Source organism: Scyliorhinus torazame, chromosome 2 (genome assembly GCF_047496885.1).
Source record: "Scyliorhinus torazame isolate Kashiwa2021f chromosome 2, sScyTor2.1, whole genome shotgun sequence".
Taxonomy (NCBI): domain Eukaryota; kingdom Metazoa; phylum Chordata; class Chondrichthyes; order Carcharhiniformes; family Scyliorhinidae; genus Scyliorhinus; species Scyliorhinus torazame.
The window spans coordinates 80,960,017-80,982,190 of NC_092708.1; the positions used below are offsets into that span (position 1 = coordinate 80,960,017).

Below are 22,174 nucleotides of genomic sequence, written 5' to 3' on the forward strand. Positions count from 1 at the left end.
GGTACAACTGCAACCAAGTCCAAATGACTATAATCACTGGAGCCAAACAAGATGAACAGGGAGGGAGGGAGGGGGAATGAAGTTGGGGCAGGAATCACTATTTGGAGATGGAATGGGGGTCCTCTATTGCGCACAAGATGCTCAAACAGTAGGCTCCCCGCTCCAGAAAGGCAGTCAGAGTTTACCTGGCAGTCCTGTCACTTCACATGGGCATGCTCATCTGGTAAAATATTCACAGGATTGGGGGATGTCCTTAAGTGGCCCTCAATTGGCCTTTTAAGGTCTTCAATCTTCTCAAGGTGGACAGGCCATCTGATGCCTCTCCCGCTGCTGGTAAAATACCGAAGGTGGATAAACAGCAGGCACCCCCACCCCCACTGTGCCACCTGATCTACACTGCCCTGGGGGGGGGGGGGGGATTTCCAACCATAGCTTCAAAAATATGTATGTTTATTTAGTGAAATTAGATAGTCTGCATACATTAGACTATTAAACGGCTGACTAAGAAATTTGGTTAAATATTTTATCTTCGGGAGGTGCAAGCATCATTTTGTTCTGGACAGTTATGAGCAGGTTCAGACAATGTGTACTGTGAACTGTATGAAAACAATTGGCCCATTCAAGAAAACCTTTTGACGGTAAGTTTCAAAGCAGTCATGTAAATTTAAAAGATCTGAAACGGAGACATTTTTGGCACGCTGTTTTAAAGATTCCTTCCACACCAACATCCCTTACGATGTGATTGCTGTCTTTGCCTGCAGTGTATAAACTGAACTTTCTTTTTGGCTGCACAGTGCTTTGGAATGTCTTGAGGGTATGCAACATGCTTTACAAATGGAAGTTATGTTTTTCGATCAACTGATAATAATGATCTTTATTGTCACAAGTAGGCTTAAATTAACACTGCAAAGAAGTTACTGTAAAAAGCCCCTAGTTACCACATTCCGGCGCCTGTTCGGGTACAGAGAGGGAGAATTCAAAATGTCCAATTCACCGAACAGCGTGTCTTTCGGGACTTGTGGGAGGAAACCAGAGCACCCTGAGGAAACCCACGCAGACACGGGGAGAACGTGCAGACTCCGCACAGTGACCCAAGCGAGAATCAAATCTGGGACCCTGACGCTGTGAAGCAACTATGCTAACCACTGAGCTACTGTGCTGCCCTACTCATTGGAATGGAGATCTAATAAACATTACAGTGCAATAAACTTTACACTGTGAATCCCAACAATCAAATATATTAACACAAATGTATTTGTAAAAAAGTTCATTTATATTCATTTATTTGAAACCATGTTTACAATTTGATGTCGGCATATAAAAACGTAGTTGCTGATTTCAGCTAGTATTTAAGAGTTACATCCCACCCATTTCACAATGAAAGTGTGGCGACCACCTGCTCTTGGACCTCTTTCAAAATTGCTGTTACAAATCCCGAGCATGTGACCAGACTTTCAATTTTCTCCCTTTATTGCAGGGAAAGTACTGCTACTGCTCAGCACTTTCTGTGGCAAAAAGATCATGGAAGAGATTATTAGGCCAGTCAAATTAAAATGGACATCTTTACTGTCAACATTTTTCCTGGAAAAAATATCATAGAATTTACAGCCATTTGGCCCATCGAGTTTGCACCGGCTCTTGGAAAGTTCTGAAAATACTGAAAGTTCATTTTATTAGGTGAGCTTCTCTACTGGATCCTTGTTAAACATACTTCTTTTCAACATATTCTGTAGAATATAATACATGAGCTCATTAAAATTATTGAAGAAACTTAGAATATCATCTGATTACTTTCATCACCAGATTGCTACAGGGTTCTTTTTGAAGGTTTCATAATCTTCTCTCTTAAAAAAAGCCACTTCAGTTTCATGGGCTGCAAGATAAAGGGAGAGACAAGAAGATCTTCTGTAATACTGTACAAACGTTTGATTGATTCAAAATTGTAACTGTTGAGAAAATCCACCTGCATTGCACCTTTACATTCCTGATAAAGATATATTTGGTCCCTGAATTTTACGGCAGAGACAATGAACACAATCTGAAATACGAACCTTAACTGCATTTTTTGAACCCTCCGCACCCCCAACGCCAACTTGGACTGGATGGTAGTCTAAGCCCAGGTCCTGCATTGACTATATGGCTGAATTCCACAACAAGAAGTGTATTTGCCCACTAAGACATTAAGAGCAGCTCAGACTTCCAACTAATTAAAATTTGGAGCAAAATAAACTTTTTGCCATTTTTTGACTAATCTTCTTTGCATTTCAAATTTATAAATATAACTTAAAAGTGTACTATCAAATGCTTTCATTGACCAATCTCAATATTGCATCTTATTTGTAATTTGGCCATTTAATTGAAAATAGTAACTCCTGCGCATTTTCAAATAAATTTTAATACTGCAACACCTTTGAATTTTCAAAGAATTTACAGACATATCCCAACAGATGAATTTAAAGGACTCAAATTTAAATTGCATTACTGATGTAAAATGTAACAACATTGATCTGTTCAATTCAACCTGCTTGTTACAGAACTATCTATCTCACATTTACTGTGCATTACCTTGCCAACATCAGGGGAATATTTTATCTTCAATATCTGAGTAAATGCTTATAGTTGGGCTTCATCATAGATTCAAACAAGTATAGGTGTCAAGGCCAGCTTTCAACTTCATCAGAATTTCAATCAGAATCGGTATTTTGGGACTTCCGGTGACGGCCACGGAGTGGTCGCACATTTGATGGTTCCCGCTCAAGGTGGATTTTTCAGTCGTTTCCTGCCCGAAGGACATGGTATTTGAGGGCAAACGGTACAGGAGTGCCTGGGAAAGGTAATACTCCTTTGGTGTGGCTGGTGAATAGATCTGCGGACAAGTAGCAGGAGAGTCTTCATAGTGCACCACAGGCAAAGACGGCGGAGGACAAGTGGGCGTAGTGCCCACCAAGTGGTCAACAGAGCAGTTGGTCGAGTTTCTGAACAATAAGTTCCTACAACAGAGGAAAGACACCCTGGAAGATCTGGCTAAGGTGGTGGAACTGCCGAGATCTGGGATCGAACAAGTTGAGCAGAGGCTGGAGTCCCAGGGCCAGGCGATCCAGAAAGTGGAGGAGCCGGTTTGGGGGAGGGGGAGGGGGGCACGAGGAGCAGTTGGCCTCGTTGATGGCAGAGGTGGGGGTGATGCAGGAGACAGAAGAGGTTGAGGGAGAAGATGGAGGATCTGCAGAGTCGCTCCAGGAGGCAAAATCTAAGGATTGTCAGGATGCCTGAAGACATTGAAGGTGAGGAGGCTGAGGTGTATGTGGCAAGGATGCTGGAGAAATTGTTGGGGGAGGGGGCCTTCGTTCAGCCTCTGGAGGAGAACCGAGCAAATAGGGCACTGTGGAGGCCACAGGCGGAAGAGCCTCTGAGAGCAATGGTGGGGCGGTTGCACTGCTTTCTGGACAAGGAGAGGATCCTTCGATGGATGAGGCAGACCAAGAAGTGTACTTGGGAAGGGAGTGAGCTGCGGGTGTATCAGGAACTGGATGCAGAGCTAGCGAAGAGGAGGGCGAGGTTCAATCGATGGAAGGCCGCCCTCTTTGAAAAGGGGGTGAACTTTGGGGTATAATACCCAGCCCGCCTGTGGGTGACTTTCCAGAAAAGAGATCTTTATTTTGACATGACAGAGGAAATGATGGAATTTATGAGGAACAATGGCCTGGAAGGAGTGTGCTTGTACTTGAGGAGTTTTGCATGCTTTTATTTGGTGGTGGGTTTTCCGGGGCAGGTTTTTGCAGGGGAACAGTGGTGGTCGGTGGGCCTTTTGTTACTCTTTAGGGGTCGACGGTTCGGGGGGGGGGGGGCAGGTGAACTGGAGGGAGATGGGTGGTTGGAGGCCTTGGGTGGGAGCCACCATGCCAACTGGGTGGCCTAGTCAACGAGAATGAAGTGGGCGTTTGCCAGGAGGAAGGTTGGGGGTGGGGGTGGGGGGGGGAATTGTTTTTTGTTTGGGGGTGGGTGTTGCTGACATAAGCGTGGTTGGTGTGGCGTAGTTGGGAAGGGATCGACGGAGGTGGACATCTGGTGGCGGGCCAGGGTCTGGCTCAAAAAGGGATATGGCTGATCAACAGGGGAAGGGGAGGGAACCATTTACCCCCCCCCCCCCCCCCCCCCCCCCCCCACGCAGGCTGGTCACGTGGAACGTGAGGGGATTGAATGGGCCGGCTAAACAGTGGGCGTGTTCATGCGTTTGAGGAGTCTGAAGACGAACGTTGCTTTTTTGCAGGCGATGTATCTGAAGCTGGGGGACCAGACGAGGCTGAGGAACGGATGGGTGGGGCAAGTGTTCCATTCAGGGCTGGTTATGAATAGGGGGGTGGGGGCACTCTTCGTTAATAAGCAGGTTGCATTCGAGGTAGGGAATAATGTGGCCGATCTTGGGGGGGGGGGGGGGGAGAGATGTTGCGGGCGGGGGCAGGTGACTCGTATTCAGCGTTTGTGGTTTCTGACCACACTCCGCATTGGGCAGATTTAGAAGAGGAACAAGGGTCCGGAGCAGTGTGGCTCGTACCGCCTGATATCACTATTGAATGTGGACGCCAAGTTATTGGCAACGGTGTCGACATTGCAAATCGAGGACTCTGTGTCGGGCGAGGATCAGACGGGATTTGTGAAGAGGAAGCAGTTGTCTGCGAATGCGAGGCTACTCAATGTAATATTATGCTTTTGGAGGGGCAGGAGGTGGAGGTAGTGGTAGCGAAGGTTGCAGAGAAGGCATTTAATCGAGTGGAGGGGGCGTATTTGTTGGAGGTGTTGGGGCGGTACTTCGGGCTGACATGTTTATTACATTTAAATGTTTAGTTACTCCAACTTCTGATATACATGTATAAACACTGTTTTCTATGCTTGCCGCATGTGATTCTGAAATTGGTCCTTGCAAACAAAACCAAAGCACTTTTGAATGCTACATTCATAACAATATGTTCACACTTATACATATACAAAATGTGTCAAAAATGAAAGGATTTTCTTACCCACACCAGCTTCCTTCAGTGTGCTTGCCTCTTTTAACATAAGTTGATCATCATTATCCAAACTCACAACAAGATCATTTGTCTGTAAAATTGAAAATAAAATGTACTACTCAGAAACTGGACACAACAAAAGACACACCCAGGCCCAGTAAACCCTGCAAATCCCTTCTCAATAACATCTGGGAATGTGTCCCAAATTTGGGAGAGCTGACTCAGACTAGTCAAACAATAGTGTGACATCATACTGACAGAATCGTACACTCAGCCAACGCCCCAGGCCCTCAGTATGTACTATCACACTAGCAAGACAGACACTCACCAGAGGTAGTGCCACATTAGTATAGAGTCAAGAGTGTAGCCCTGGTACTCCGGGCCCTGAGAAGTCTCAGGAAACCGGTTTGCCATCTACAGCCCTCTCAGCTGATGAAATCAGTACTTCTTCCATGTCGAACACCACTTGAACAAAGCACAGATGATTGCAGTGTTCAGTCCATTTGCAACTGCTCAAATAATGAATCAGTCCATGCTCACACGGCTTGGGCTGTTCAGTGGCAAGTAACATTTGTGGCCCACAAGTGGCAGGTAATGACCATTTCTAATGAGAGCATATATAATCATCATTCAGCACCATTGCAAAAGCCAAATCTACTACCATCAACATCCTAAAGGTCACCACTGATCAGAAACTGCACCAGCCACATAAATATATCTCTTAGGCAGACCCTCAGAATTAAGGATGACTTGCTTCCATTAAAGTCTGATGGGTTCCGAAAGCTAGTATTTGAAACAAACATGTTGGACTTTACCCTGGTGTTGTAAGACTTCTTACTGGGTTCTAAAATGGCTGTTAAGTCCAATGTGGGGTCTGCAGTCTCTGCAAATGTGGGCAAGGGGTGCTTCAAAGATTGGGTAGATGGGTTATTTGGTGATTTGTGCACGCCTTTCAACACCACAACTTCACCTCTGCACGTTCCCAATGATGTCTCTCAACACTCAGTACCTTCACGAATGAGCCTTCTCCTTTTTGGTCAGTCACAAGCCAATGTCTCCCATAATTCATCGGGTACATCTGACCTCTTTAGCAATACATTCAGGACATTAATAAAGCGTTACTGCTGTCCTCCAGAGAGTCTCCTACCACCAAGTTCTGTGTACAGCAATTGCTTTGAGAGTCTAGTGTCAGGTATATGAATGTGTGATGAATGTAGAATTTGTTATATAAATTTTATATTCTGTTGCAGTAATGCTACTAAAAACCCTGGTTTAAAATATATGCAGGCAGTGTGTCTACTAAAGCAGTAATAGGCAAGGTAAAGTCGCCATAGTCGCAGATGACCATAGGCTGCTTTCCGCTTTTGAGGGGGAGAGCCGATTGGTGATGATTTAACCCGAGGATTGCCACACCTCAGGTGATGGGCAAGATTGAGAAGGCAGGGCCTTCATGAATAACCTCAGCCGGTATGGAAATTGAACCCACGCTGCTGGTCTCATTCTGCATCACAAACCAGCTGTTGAGCCAACTGAGCTAAACCAGTCCCCGTGTCCACTAAAGCAGTAATTAAAGAATCGTAAAAGGTGAGGTCAGCATTCATTCCAACCACTATCTTGGTTACAGGTAAAGGGTTAATGGAACATTGTTTATATTTTGGATGGTTCCCTGGAGTGCAGATAATTTATGAGGGATTGTATTTAGTCCCAGTTTAGCAGGTTGGAGTTTACACTTGGAGTATAGTGCTCAATTCTGGTCGCCACACTACCAGAAGGATGTGGAGGCTTTAGAGAGGGTGCAGAAGAGATTTACCAGGATGTTGCCTGGTATGGAGGGCATTAGCTATGAGGAGCGGTTGAATAAACTCGGTTTGTTCTCACTGGAACGACGGAGGTTGAGGGGCGACCTGATAGAGGTCTACAAAATTATGAGGGGCATAGACAGAGTGGATAGTCAGAGGCTTTTCCCCAGGGTAGAGGGGTCAATTACTAGGGGGCATAGGTTTAAGGTGCGAGGGAGGGGCAAGGTTTAGAGGAGATGTACGAGGCAAGTTTGTTTTACACAGAGGGTAGTGGGTGCCTGGAACCCGCTGCCGGAGGTGGTGGTGGAAGCAGGGACGATAGTGACTTTAAGGGGCATCTTGACAAATACATGAATAGGATGGGAATAGAGGGATACGGACCCAGGAAGTGTAGAAGATTTTAATTTAGATGGACATCATGGTCGGCACAGGGTTGGAGGGCCGAAGGGCCTGTTCCTGTGCTGTATTTTTCTTTGTTCTTTTTTCTAGGTAATGAGGTACAGATTATATGATTAATGGGGGTGAGGCCAGGTCGGTCCGTAGCTTTGCAGACTGTTATAGGATTTTAAGTTGAACAGCAGTTTTGCTAAATGCTGTTAAGTTGAGCAGAAGTATATTGCATCTGCTCTTGAAAGGAACACTCTCCAAAGGTCTCGTATACAGCTAAGCAAGTAATCTATTTGTTAACTTTATTTCTAAGTTGCATTTGAACTGTATTGAGTTGCACAATTGGAATCAGTGGCAGATAGTACTTTCAAGTTTTTCCTTTTGTTTAGCAACTGTGTAACTGATAATTGTACGGCTATTTTGGTATTAATGTGGTTGATTCTGTGTTTAAATTAAAGTTTGTTTTGACACAAAAGATATCTGTGTTCAGAGTAATTACGACTGGGGTGAAATATCCTTTTCTCACAGTTTTACATATGGAAATATTGTTTGGGGTCTGGTCTGGTATCCTAACAAATGACAGAAGCTGGATAACCTGTGGCCATGTGATTTACCTCCTAACTCCACATCATCTACAAGGCACAAGCCAGGAGTGCGATGAACACTCCCCACTTGCCTGGGCAAGTGAGGCTCTAAAAACACTCAAGAAACTTGATACTGCCCAGGACAAAACAGCCCAATTGATGGAATCTACCATTTTATATATCCAGGCTAACAACTAAGGCCAACTATTGTCAACTCTGTGACATCAAATGACAATGGCTCAGCTTCAGCTGAAACTCTCATGCATATGTTTGTTATCTCTAAACTTTATTACAGTATTCACATGCACTCGTGGTTGGCCTCCCACATTCCGCCTTCCATCAATTTGAGGTCATCCAAACCGTTGCTCCCCGTGTCCTACTCCTCATCATTCCTGTACTCTGTGATCTACGCTGGCTCCCTGACCAGCAATTTAAAAAATCTCACCCTGGTTTCCAAATCCCTCCACAACCTCGCTGCTCCCCATCCCTGCCTCACAATCCTTCAAGATATCTGCAGCATCCAGGGCTTCTACAGGGCGGCACGGTGGCAAAGTGGTTAGTACTGCTGCCTCACAGCACCAGGGACCCGGGTTCAATTCCAGCCTTGGGTGACTGTGTGGAGTTTGTATATTCGCCCTGTATCTGTGTGAGTTTCCTCCGGATGCTCCTGTTTCCTCCCACAATCTCAAGATGTGGTTAAGTGGATTGGCCATGCTAAGAAAAATTGCCGTTTAGTGTCCAAAGATATGTCAGGTAGTATTACGGGGATAGGGCAGGGGAGTGGGCATAGGTAGAATTGACCTCTTTAAGAGGTTGGTGCAGACTTTCGGTGGCGGCCATGGTGCGAGTGGTCACACATTTGGTGCCTCCCGCTCGTGGTGGACTTTTTGGACCTTTTCCCCAGCTAACGGCTGGGCTGTGAGATTGTAAAAGGTGCAGGAGGGGTGGAAGGAGAGTGTCCCACCGGTGTATGGATGCGTGGACCAGAAGATGTCGAAAAAGGAGGGAACAATCGTCAAAAGCTGGTGTGGTGCCTGCGACACAGGGGAAGATGGCGGAAGGTCAGGGACCGATCCTGCCCGCCCAGTGGTCGACGGAGCAGCTGGTGGGCTTCCTCAATGAGAAATCTGCCCAGCAGAGGAAGGGGAACCTGGGGGACCTGGCCAGATTGGTGGACCCGATAAAGGTGGGGATCGACCGCATGGAGATGAGGTTGGAGGCCCAGGGCCAGGCGATTCAGAAGGCGGAGGAACCCCTTTGGAAACGGTGTGTGCCAGGATGAGCCTGATACAATTTAAGGTGGTCCATAGGGTGCACATGACTGTGGCCCGCATGAACAGGTTCTTTGAAGGGGTGGAGGATAGGTATGGGTGGTGTGTGAAAAGGCCCGCGAATAATGTCCGATGTTTTGGGCACGGCCAAGGCTTAGGAGATTTTGGCAGGTATTTGCCGACGTCATGTCGAAGGTATTGAAGGCAAGGTTGGTTCAGAGTCCAGAGGTGGCAATTTTTGGTGTGTTGGGAGTCCAGGGGGCAAGAGAGGCTGATGTTTTGGCCTTTGCCCCCCTGACAGCCCGGAGAAGGATCTTATTGGCATGGAGGGACTTGGAACCCCCGAAATCGGGGGGGGGGGGGGGGGGGGGGGGGGGGGGGGGGGGGGGGGTTTTGGGTTAGTGACATGGCTGGATTTCTCAGGCTTGAGAATATCAAGTTCGCCCTGAGAGGATCGATGCTAGGGATTGCCCGAAGGTGGCAGCCATTCCCAATTCTAGTTGCTCCAACAGTGGCCAATTGCTTTAGCTCTAGAAATCGCTCCATGAAACTCTCTGCCTCTCCACCTTTTTCCCCTATATCTTTGATTAAGTTTTGGACCATCTGCCCTGTGGTTCAAATTCTTAACTTTGCTTTATAATGCTCCTGTAAATTGACATGTGACGTTTTATTTTGTTAAAGGCACTTTCATAAGTTCCTAAACACTCTTTCCACACTAATGCATAATGGTTCCACTGCATAACATCTGTAAGATATACAACAGCAACTCACCAAGCTTCTTCAACAGCATCTCCCAAACCTGCAACTTTGGCTGCCTAGCAGAACAAGGGCAGTATGCATAGGATGCACGACCACCTGTAAATTGCCCTCCAAATTACAGACCATCGAGCTTGGAAATTTAACACTGTTCCTTCATTGTTAGTTAAAATACTCATATTTCGTACTACAGCACGCTGGAAGTGCCAAAAGCAATGGACTGTAACAGTTCACCACCGCCTTCTCATGGACTATCTAGGTTAGTCAACAAACACAGGCTTAGCCAGCAAAGTCCACAGTCCATAAATGAATAAAAGACAAAACTCCAAGTTTTGTTTCCTAATATACATAAGTACGAAGATCTGAATATTGCCCATTTTGATGTAGTGTTTGGATGTCTGCCTAACAATGTTAGATGGGAGATCCTATTAGAGCACGTGTGATATCTCTTTAAATAAGCAGTCATTTAAATGTGTTACAGAATCATAGATGAGCAAATAAGTCGCTGGATCTGGAAAGGTTCTGATGGAAACATCAAAAGTAGCATCTGAACCCCAAATTAGGTTACAATACAACTGTTTATATAATATAATGCAGTTCTCAGAATGTGAAGAATCTGTTGTCAATTTAAATTCTGGAGCTCACAGCAAATCTATATGAAATTTGCAGAAGTGCTGTAATCTAGAATATTTAACTGCAGGAAACAAATTGGCCAATCAAACGATTTATTCAGTAAGCAAGAGTATAAAGACCACATAATATAATGCAGCGCAATATAAAAAAACATATTGGGCAAGATTCTCTGGTCTCACCACGACGTATTTCTCAGTGGCGGGAGGGAGCCCGCTGTTGGGCAGTGGCAGTCCCGCCACTGTCAGTGGGATTTCCAATTGAATCCACCCCACGTCATCGGGAAACCCCCGGCGGTGGTGCATTGTCGGTGGTACCGCAAGATGTTGCCACTGTGAACAACTGAAGATTTTGTACATTATTTGTGAAATATGCTCAGTCACTGGCCACAAAGCTAGGATAGGAATAATCTGAACCCATTTCAAACGGGGCCTCAAAGGGTATCTACATCAAAATACATCTCCCATGTAACCAAAATTGGACAAAGTGTTGGATCAATAGAAGCAAAATGGGAATTCAAATTGCAGAGTAGGCAACTATTGCAATAGTATTTTTATCAATCAAAACAAGACAAAAACGGATCAATTGAAAATAATTATATAATTAATTCAGAACACTGAACAATCTTTCTTACAAAGATTTCAAAATAAGATTAAGAACTGAAATGGTGTCAAGCCAAAAGTTATAATTATTTCTATGACAATATAATTTTATTTTTGGTCTTGACACCATTTCAATTTTTAATCTTACTTTTAGGTCTTTTTAAGATAGTTTGTCCTACCTATATCCTAATTGTTGTTCGAATTGATCATACAAAGAACAAAGAAATGTACAGCACAGGAACAGGCCCTTCGGCCCTCCAAGCCCGTGCTGACCATGTTGCCTGACTAAACTACAATCTTCTACACTTCCTGGGTCGTATCCCTCTATTCCCATCCTATTCATGTATTTGTGAAGATGCCCCTTTAATGTCACTATCGTCCCTGCTTCCACCACCTCCTCCGGTAACGAGTTCCAGGCACCCACTACCCTCTGCGTAAAAAACTTGCCTCGTACATCTACTCTAAACCTTGCCCCTCTCACCTTAAACCTATGCCCCCTAGTAATTGACCCCTCTACCCCGGGGAAAAGCCTCTGACTATCCACTCTGTCTATGCCCCATATAATTTTGTATACCTCTTTCAGGTCGCCCCTCAACTTCCGTCGTTCCAGTGAGAACAAACCGAGTTTATTCAACCGCTCCTCATAGCTAATGCCCTCCATACCAGGCAACATTCTGGTAAATCTCTTCTGCACCCTCTCTAAAGCCTCCACATCCTTCTGGTAGTGTGGCGACCAGAATTGAACACTATACTCCAAGTTTGGCCTAACTAAGGTTCTATACAATTACTTTCAACAGCATTCAGTTTTTAGCCTTGTTTCAATGGATGAAAAAGCCATTGCTACAGTTGCCAACTGCAATTTGAGTTCCCATTTTGCTTGTATGACAGCTGCTGGATTTGTTTTGGAAATGTTGGACATTAAAATAGATTAATACAATCTAATTTGCATTCAAGCAGCAGTTTATTATTCCTCAACATTCTACAGCCTTGCATTCTCAGAAGTGAAAGACAAACATTTCTTTAAGCAAAGATGCTAACTGGAATGCTGAATGAAAATGAAAAGCAGAAACTACATTACAAATATTGAGAACAGAAGACTAAAATTAGGATTACATTTTTTCTGAATTCTACAATTTAAATTAGAAATGGATTGACAAGGCCGAAACAAAATTACTTCCAGTATAAAATGCAACTTGAGCATCTGCAGCAGGGAAGATGCTAATTTGTAAATGACTCTTCTCATCAGATCTCTATCATGCAGAGTGGGTGTGAAAATGGCAAATTAATTTTAATATAGAAGTATGAAGTGATGTATTTTGCAATGCGTTAGAAGGAAGTTTAATACAGTTTACTGTTGGATAATAAAAATCTAAATTGCATACTGAAGAAAGGAACCTTGATGCACATTCATAAACCATTAAAAGTAGTAACACAAGTTTAAAAGGCTATAAAACTGGTTCGACATTAACTGGATATTAGAATCTCAACCTTTTTTTTAATTATTAGAAAATTATTTGAGTGAGTAGAAGAATGTGGCATTTCAAAACTGGGCAAAGGCATTAGGATAAGCTTACAAAATAGTTACCATGAATAAAAACAGGCACTTGGGTTCGATTCCCAGCTTGGGTCACTGCCTGTGCAGAGTCTGCATGTTTTCCCCGTGTCTGCGTGGGTTTCCTCCGGGTGCTCCGGTTTCCTCCCACAAAGTCCCGAAAGATGTGCTTGTTAGGTGAATTGAACATTCTGAATTGTCCCTCAATGTACCCAAGCAGGAGTCGGAGTGTCGTGACTAGGGAGTTTTCACAGTAACTTCATTGCAGTGTTATTGTCGGCCTACTTGTGACACTAATAAAGATTATTGAAACAAGAAACATGTATATTGTGTATTTGTTTTAGCAGGATTCTGAGACTATGCTCCATCTGTGGTGCATAGCCTCCAACTCGTTTTATAAAAATCATGTTAAATGACCAAAAGAACAATCTTCTGTATTAAAACATACCTTTGCTCCATGTGCCTGATGAATAATTTTTAATGCATCTGAGGATAGAACAAAATAATTGCAAGTTATATTGTTCATAGACAGAAACTTATGCCTTTATGTTTGCCTGCCTGTTTTCTCAATGTGTACATAACTCTGTATATTTTGGACTCTGTTCTCTTGTTTCACCACCCACAAGTAATCCTGGATCCAGGCTTAGGGCTCTCATCGTTTTTATAAGCACAGTAATAATCTGGTTTCTCCCAAGCTATAAATGAAAAAACAAGCTGGAACTTCAGACTGAAAGGGAATATCAGGCTGGGTTGCACAAACTTACACACACAATCACATTCAGATATTCAGAGACAGACAGACACACATGCAGCTCATACAAGATTTTGAAAGAACATTTCTACTGAGGTACGCCCAAATTTAGAGATGGCAGCCCTACCTTACCGGATTCATAATCGTTTATGCTTCTCATTAAACCAGGAAACTAAAATAATAAAAACACTAATATTGCTCAGCTTCACTAGTTCTGCCCAAACACAGGTGCAGCCACAGGAAAAACAATTAAAATTAGAAAGGTGATTGCAGCTGCAAGGCGGTAGTGGGGAGGCTGACTAATACATTCTCTAGGCAGGAAAACCTAGCTGTCAGTCACAAGTGACACCAGTAATATTTATTAGCAAGACCCAATCATTCAGGGTCACTGGGAATGTAAGTGTGACTTTCAGCCACAGAAAAGTACTGGAAAGAGTGACTGCTATTGCGCATGCCAACTGAGCTCATGGCCAGGATTATGCAACAGTCAGCTGGTAAATGATAGTGGAGAAGCTTGTAGCCACATTCCATGACATTTCAGAATTAGTGAAGACCATAAGTCATAAGAGCAGATTTAGGCCATTCGGCCCATCAAGTCTGATCCGCCAATCATAATAATAATCCTTATTAGTGTCACAAGTAGGCTTGCATTAACACTGCAATGAAGTTACTGTGAAAATCATGGCTGCTATGTTTCTCGCTCCCATTCTCCTGTCTTCTCTCCATAATCCCTCATCCCCTTATCAATCAAGAACCTATTTTGTCTGTCTTAAAGACACTCAGTGATTTGGCCTCCAAAGCTTTCTGCGGCAAAGAGTTCCACAGATTCACCACCCCCGGTTGAAGAAATTCCTCATCTCAATTTTAAAGGATCGCCACTTCATCTGAAGCTGTGCCCTCGAGTTCTAGTTTTTTCTACTAGTGGAAACATCCTCTCCACATCCACTCTATCTCGGCCTCTCAGTATTCTGTTACGTTTCAATAAGATTCCCCCCATATACTTCTAAATTCCAATTCAATTGAAAGTCAAAGAGATCTAGGAGTACAGGTCCACAGGTCATTGAAAGGGGCAACACAGGTGGAGAAGGTAGTCAAGAAGGCATACGGCATGCTTGCCTTCATTGGCCGGGGCATTGAGTATAAGAATTGGCAAGTCATGTTGCAGCTGTATAGAAACTTAGTTAGGCCACACTTGGAGTATAGTGTTCAATTCTGGTCGCCACACTACCAGAAGGATGTGGAGGCTTTAGAGAGGGTGCAGAAGAGATTTACCAGAATGTTGCCTGGTATGGAGGGCATTAGCTATGAGGAGCGGTTGAATAAACTCGGTTTGTTCTCACTGGAACGAAGGAGATTGAGGGAAGACCTGATAGAGGTCTACAAAATTATGAGGGGCATAGACAGAGTGGATAGTCAGAGGCTTTTCCCCAGGGTAGAGGGGTCAATTGCTAGGGGGCATAGGTTTAAGGTGAAAGGGGCAAGGTTTAGAGTAGATGTACGAGGCAAGTTTTTTTACGCAGAGGGTAGTGGGTGCCTGGAACTTGCTACTGGAGGTGGTGGTGGAAGCAGGGACGATAGTGACATTTAAGGGGCATCTTCACAAATACATGAATAGGATGGGAATAGAGGGATACGGACCCAAGAAGTGTAGAAGATTGTAGTTTAGTCGGGCAGCATGGTCGGCACGGGCTTGGAGGGCCGAAGGGCCTGTTCCTGTGCTGTACATTTCTTTGTTCCTTGTTCTTTGAGCACAGACCCAGAGACCTCAACCGCTCCTCATAGACATCAGAAGTATTTGTTAAATAGTTTAATCAAATGTGTCACAGAAGGGCGGCACGGTAGCACAGGGGTTAGCATTGTTGCTTCACAGCTCTAGGGTCCCAGGTTCAATTCCCAGCTTGGGTCACTGTCTGTGCAGAGTCTGCACGTTCTCCCCGTGTCTGCATGGATTTCCTCCGTGTGCTCCAGTTTCCTCCCACCGTCCGAAGCTGTGCAGGTTAGGTGGATGGGCCATGATAAAATTGCCATAGTGTCCAAAAAGGTTAGGTGGGGTTACAGGGATAGGGTGGAGGCATGGGCTTAACTAGGGTGTTCTTTCCAAGGGCCGGTGCAGACCCGATGGGCCGAATGGCCTCCTTCTACACTGTAAATTCTATGATTCTATGACTATGAAAGCTGACTACGTTCTTTTCAGTTTTGTAATGATTAAAATGACAACTGTATAAAGCAATTCAAATGCAACATACCATAGGTGTATTTCTTAAAAGGTGGTGCAAGTCCAGGTTTTGAAGGTATATCTGCACAAAGCAAAAACATAGCATTTTAAATAGCATCGTTGCAGGCAACCAAAGAAAAGATAGTCACAGATTTTGGGTGTGCAGTTCAGTTACTCGAAGATGACATAAAAATACAATGTTTTCACTTGAACGGGGAAGTCACAACGGCGCAGCAAGAACCTTTGTTCTTTTTCCCCACACTCCTCTGTTTATTATATTTCTATATTTTTCCTGTTCTGATGAAGGGTCAGAACCTGAAATACTAACTGTTTCTCCACAGATGCTGCCAGACCTGTTGAGTATTTCCAGCCTTCTCTATTTTTATTGAAACAAAATAACTAATCAGATTGGAGATTCAGAACAAGCATGTATTTATTCTGTAGCTCTTGTTGGTTATCTCACCATTCTGGAGAAAGTTAAGGAATTCTTTCACAGACTGATTTACATTGACATCATGGTAGACCACAGGTCTGAAATTGCGATGTTCAAAGGATCGAACCAGGCGAACTGTGATAGTTACTTTTTCAGAAGACATGTGTTGTACCAGGGATTTTAATATGTAGATCCTGCGAATTGAAACAGAATCATGGAATTAATCTGCGATGACAGAATTTGGTGTACAAATCAAATTTAACATTAGAACACCAGACAGCATTGCATTATTTGACTACATTTTTAGATTCAAAACACTTTTAAATCTTTCACCTGCAATTTATGCAATCATAAAAATGTTTGGGTGGAAAATGGCATAAGTATTGCCTGAATAGATTATCCTCCAAACAGATTCAGTAGTCAGAGTGAATCCTGGGAATTGGCTATTGTTACCTGGACCATGAAAGTTTAGACAAACAAATGTAAGGAACAGAAAACAAGCCACTACCTAGACCACAAGCTAGGAAACAGCTCATGATCTTGACTTGTGAGACACTCTTGTGAGTAGACCTAAGAAGATAGGGAATAAACAAGTGGCACAAGTTGCTGCTGCTTCATTGGCATGGCTGTGTTCAGTGTCTTACACTAAAGAGGGCTGAATTCTTCCAATTCTCATCGCTCAGATTCGTAATTGGAACTAAGGAGATTTATTTGTAAATTAAAGGAATACAAAATGATGGTTTTGATATTAAATAAAAGCAAATTATTGAGGATGCTGGAATCGGAAACAAAAACAGAAAATATTGTACAATCTCAGCAGGTTTGACAACATCTGTGGAGAGAGAAGGGAGAATGTGCAGACTCCGCACAGACAGTGACCCAAGCCGGGAATTGAACCAGGGTCCTGGAGCTATGAAGCAACTGTGCTACCATGCTTCTCTCCACAGATGTTGTCAGACCTGCTGAGATTGTCTAGTATTTTCTGTTTTTGGTATTAAAGCTCTGTGTAGCACCAGTAGCAGTCTTTCTAGATCAAGATGTGGAGATGCCAGCGTTGGACTGGGGTGAGCACAGTAAGAAGTCTTACAACACCAGGTTAAAGTCCAACAGGTTTGTTTCGATGTCACTAGCTTTCAGAGCGCTGCTCCTTCCTCAGGTGAATGAAGAGGTATGCTCCAGAAACATATATATAGACAAATTCAAAGATGCCAGACAATGCTTGCAATGCGAGCATTAGCAGGTGATTAAATCTTTACAGATCCAGAGATGGGGTAACCCCAGGTTAAAGATGTGTGAATTGTGTCAAGCCAGGACAGTTGGTAGGATTTTGCAGGCCAGGTGGTGGGGGATGCATGTAATGCGACATGAATCCCAGCTCCCGGTTGAGGCCGCACTCATGTGTGCGGAACTTGGCTATAAGCTTCTGCTCGGCGATTCTGCGCTGTTGCGCGACCTGAAGGCCGCCATGGAGAATGCTTACCCAGAGATCAGAGGCTGAATGCCCTTGACTGCTGAAGTGTTCTCCGACTGGAAGGGAACATTCCTGCCTGGTGATTGTCGCGCGATGTCCGTTCATTCGTTGTCGCAGCGTCTGCATGGTCTCGCCAATGTACCACGCTTCGGGACATCCTTTCCTGCAGCGTATGAGGTAGACAACATTGGCCGAGTCGCACGAGTATGTACTGCGTACCTGGTGGGTGGTTTTCTCACGTGTAATGGTGGTATCCATGCCGATGATCTGGCACGTCTTGCAGAGATTGCCATGGCAGGGTTGTGTGGTGTCGTGGTCACTGTTCTGAAGGCTGGGTGGTTTGCTGCAAACAATGGTTTGTTTGAGGTTGCGCAGTTGTTTGAAGGCAAGTAGTGGGGGTGTGGGGATGACCTTGGCAAGATGTTCATCTTCATCGATGACATGTTGAAGGCTGTGAAGATGTCGTAGTTTCTCCGCTCCGAGAAAGTACTGGACGACGAAGGGTATTCTGTAGGTTGTGTCCCATGTTTGTCTTCTGAGGAGGTCGGTGCGGTTTTTTGCTGTGGCGCGTTGGAACTGTCGATCGATGAGTCGAGCGCCATATCCCGTTCGTACGAGGGCATCTTTCAACGTCTGTAGATGTCTGTTACGCTCCTCCTCGTCTGAGCAGATCCTGTGTATACGGAGCGCTTGTCCATAGGGGATGGCTTCTTTAATGTGTTTAGGGTGGAAGCTGGAGAAGTTGAGCATCGTGAGGTTATCCGTGGGTTTGCGGTAAAGCAAAGTGCTGAGGTGACCGTCCTTGATGGAGACGAGTGTGTCCAAGAATGCAACTGATTTTGGAGAGTAGTCCATGGTGAGTCTGATGGTTGGATGGAACTTATTGATGTCATTGTGTAGTCGTTTCAGTGATTCTTCACCGTGGGTCCAAAGGAAAAAAATGTCATTGATGTATCTGGTGTATAACGTCGGTTGAAGGTCCTGTGCGGCGAGTAGGTCTTGTTCAAACTTGTGCATGAAGATGTTGGCGTATTGGGGTGCGAATTTGATCTTCGAGATCAAGGCCGAGTAGTACTTTATCTATTATGTCAGAGGGTGTCGTTATAAACTCAGAAAGAGACTGAAATTAAGATGTTATACCATCCAGATACAGCATGTGATTTATATGTCCAAGTTTCTCTGAGATTAAGGAAGTTGAGAACTAAGTCCTGATATATAGATACCAACATTAGGATGTGAATTTATCCAGAAACGGAGGATCTGGGAGGAATAAATATTAAATTGTAATGATGTTGTGCAGCATTGTGTGAATACCAAATAAAAAGTTACGTTTTCCTTCTGGGATTTTAATTTGTGATTCCTACTGTCTCTTCTGCTGCCCTTCATAAATAAATAGACTGGATTAGCGCTGATTGAGCTTTAGTTAATTGTCAGGCCGGCAGGCTGTGACTAACAGGGTACTGCAAGGAACAGACATGGGCCTCAGTTTTTCAACATTCCATATTAATAAATTAGATGAGGGGCCTGAGCATAATATATCCAACTTTTCTGACAATACTAAAGTAGGTAGGAAAGTAAGAGGGGAAGAGGGCATAAATAGACTGCAGAATTGCAAGCAGGTCAGGTAATTCATTACATTGCATTTGCCATGTTCTTGCTCAATGTGGTGAAGAACAAAATTATCCACTGTGGCAAGAAACATAAAAAACAGAATATTTCTTGAATGGTGAGATTGGGAGATGTTTCCATTCTAAATGACCTGTGACTTCTTGTACATGAATCACAGAAAATTAACATATCACACAACAATGAATTAGAAGGAAAATTCTATGTTCGTTAGGGAACGTAACTTAAAGTGGTGACAGTGGATAGGCAATAGCAAGCATTCAAAGAGCACATGGGTGAGTTTTGGTCTCCTTATCAGAGGATGGAGGTTCTTGCTATAGAGCGAGTGCAGCAAAGCTTTATAGCAGGACTGAGGTATGAGGAGAGATCGAGTCGATAAGGATTATTTGCTGTAATTCAGAAGAATGAGGGTGGATCTCAGAAATCTATAAAATTCGAACAGAACTAGACAGGGTAGATGCAGGAAGTGTGTCCCCGATGGCAGAACAGTCCAGCATCAGGGGTCATGTTCTAAGGAATTGGGGTAAACCATTTCAGACTGAGATGAGGAGAACTTTCTTCACCCAGTGAGTGATGAGCCTGTGGAATGCTCAAGCACAGAAAACAGTTGAGGCCAAAGCATTGTATATTTTCAAGGAGTTAGATATAGCTCTTCGGGCTAAAGGGATCAAAAGATTATGGGGTGATCAACCATGATTATAATGAATGGTGGAGCAGGCTCAAAGGGCCTACTGCTCTTAATTTCTATCTTTCTGGTAGGGTTAAAATACAAGAGTAAAGAGTTTCCACAGCAATTATACAGTACATTGATAAGGCTACATTTAGCATATTGGGTTCAGTTTTGATCTAACACAATGGACAAGATAGTTGATCTAGAGGGAATGCAACAAAGATTCCCCAGAATGAGGGATTGTACTACAAGGAGACCGAGTAGAGTATCCCTACACTATCTAGAGTTTCAAAGAATGCGAGATTATCTAATTGAAATAAAATAACTATTTTAATGGACTTGACATTGTAGATGCTGAGAAAAGGTTTTCCTTGGCTGGGGAATCTACAACACACAATCACAGTCTCAGAACAACAGGTCAATTATTAGTATTTGGGCAACACGGTGGTGCAGTGGTTAGCACTGTTGCCCCACAACTCCAGGGACCCAGGTTTGATTTCAGCCTTGGGTCACTATCTGTGTGGAGTTTGTACGTTCTCAGAGTTTCTGCTCGAGTTTCCTCAACGTGTTCCAGTTTCCTCCCAGTCCAAATATGTAGGTAGGTGGATTGGCCATGATACATTGCCCCTTCATATCCAGGGATGTGCAGGTTAGATTATGGTGTTGCAGGAATAGGGAAAGGAGGGGATGGCCACGGGTGGAGTTCTCGTTTGACAGGTCGGTGCACTCAATGGGCCAAATGGCCACCTTCTGCACTGACTGGATCCTACTGAGAGTAACCAAAAAAGTCGTTACTCATAGGGTTGCAAACTTTTGAAATTGCAAAGCTGCTCAATCATTAAGTATACTCAAGGCAGAAGGAGATAGGTTTTAGGTACCAAGGGAATTAAGGGATGGAGTAGAAATACATTAGCCATGATCTTGAATGACAGAGCAGACCAGAAAGGGCAAGTGGCCTACTCCAGGTCATTTTGTAATGAATTAACAGACCCAGCAATAAACAGATTCGTCACAACTGATTCAATTTTTGACTTCACACTTTGCCACACTGATGGAGCCAAAGTATTACAGTCCAATTTATCTGATTTTGTTCCCATCACATTACTGAAATAAATCAAATCAGAAATTCTTTGTCTTTCTCCAGTTGTCTCCCTCCTCCCCTGAAGACACTGGGATGGTGGCCAGTTACAGTCACCACCAGCCCCCATCACGATTGCACTTGCCCAGCCCCACCACTGGGTTACCCAGCACAGGTTGCTACCCAAGACCTTCATTGTTTTCTAATCAATGTCAGGACCTCAGCATGGAGGAACCCTCACTTCACATCCTGGAGTCGAAATGTCTGTCAGAACCTACCAATCCTGCCCATTGCCTTCCCCAGGGTAGGGGGGGGGGCTCAGTCCTGCACATTGTTCTTCCCTGGGCTGGGGGGGCTTAGTCTTGCACATCGTCCTTCCCTGGGCTGGGGGCTTAGTCCTGCACATGTTCTTCCGTGGGCTGGGGGGGCTTAGTCTTGCACATTGTCCTTCCCTGGGCTGGGGGGGGGGGCTCGGTCCTGCACATTTCCCTTTGCTGGGATGGGGGGGGGTTCAGTCCTGCACATTGCCCTTCCCTGGGCCAGGATGGGGGGGGGGGGGGGGGAGGGAGCTCAGTCCTGCGCGATGCCCTTCCCTGGGCTGGGGAGCTCAGTCCTGCGCGATGCCCTTCCCTGGGCTGGGGAGCTCAGTCCTGCACATTGCCCTTCCATGGGCTGGGGAGCTCAGTCCTGCACATTGCCCTTCCCTGGGCCAGGATGGGGGGGGCGGGGGGGGGGGGGGGGGAGGGAGCTCAGTCCTGCGCGATGCCCTTCCCTGGGCTGGGGAGCTCAGTCCTGCACATTGCCCTTCCCTGGGCTGGGGAGCTCAATCCTGCGCGTTGCCCTTCCCTGGGCTGGGGAGCTCAGTCCTGCGCGTTGCCCTTTCCTGGGATGGGGAGCTCAGTCCTGCGCGTTGCCCTTCCCTGGGCTGGGGAGCTCAGTCCTGCGCGTTGCCCTTCCCTGGGCTTGGGGGGCTCAAGGATGAAAAATGGTGCAGCCCAAGGAGCAGGAAAATAGCAGAGGACCATCTGGAGCCACACACTCCTCGGCCTACTGCCGCTAAATCCTCCCAATTCGGTGTCTACATCCCAACCTCGCTCACCAGCCCACACAGCACACCCCGCCCCGCGCCGCCATTTATTACCTGCAACAACAATTCGCAAGAAAAATTAACTTCACGCCTGCGCACTTGCGTCCGATGTCAAATTCCGCGAGACTTCCCCATTGCCCCGCCCCGTGCTCCTTCTACCGCACCCTTTCTAAACGCTGCACAGCCACCACGTTACAGTAATATTCCCAATAGAGCAGGGGTACTTGCATGTCTCCTTTCACTCATTTAAAACAAT

General features: G+C 44.9%; 1 protein-coding gene across 2 annotated transcripts; it reads right to left on the reverse strand.

Moving 5' to 3' along the window:
- Positions 1–1,266: 1,266 nt before the first annotated feature.
- Positions 1,267–22,052, reverse strand: c2h2orf76 (chromosome 2 C2orf76 homolog). 2 transcript variants are annotated; one of them, XM_072473161.1, is made up of 6 exons: positions 21,973–22,052; positions 16,017–16,180; positions 15,585–15,635; positions 13,036–13,073; positions 5,016–5,097; positions 1,267–1,873 (listed from the first exon to the last, which is right to left on the reverse strand). In XM_072473161.1, exons 2-6 carry the CDS (start codon positions 16,147–16,149, stop codon positions 1,797–1,799), a joined length of 381 nt encoding a protein of 126 aa, XP_072329262.1. In that variant the 5' UTR covers positions 16,150–16,180; positions 21,973–22,052; the 3' UTR covers positions 1,267–1,796. The 2 variants fall into 2 exon arrangements, with proteins under 2 accessions (XP_072329262.1, XP_072329261.1); XM_072473160.1 differs by lacking the exon at positions 21,973–22,052.
- Positions 22,053–22,174: the final 122 nt, after the last annotated feature.

Coding starts and splice junctions, on each gene's coding strand:
- c2h2orf76 (XM_072473161.1), bottom strand. CDS start 16,149: ATGTCTTCTGAAAAAGTAACTATCACAGTTCGCCTGGTTCGATCCTTT. Junction 13,074..15,584: donor TTTTAAGAAATACACCTATG/GTATGTTGCATT, acceptor TTCTATCCTCAG/ATGCATTAAAAATTATTCAT. Junction 5,098..13,035: donor ATCAGGCACATGGAGCAAAG/GTATGTTTTAAT, acceptor TCAATTTTACAG/ACAAATGATCTTGTTGTGAG.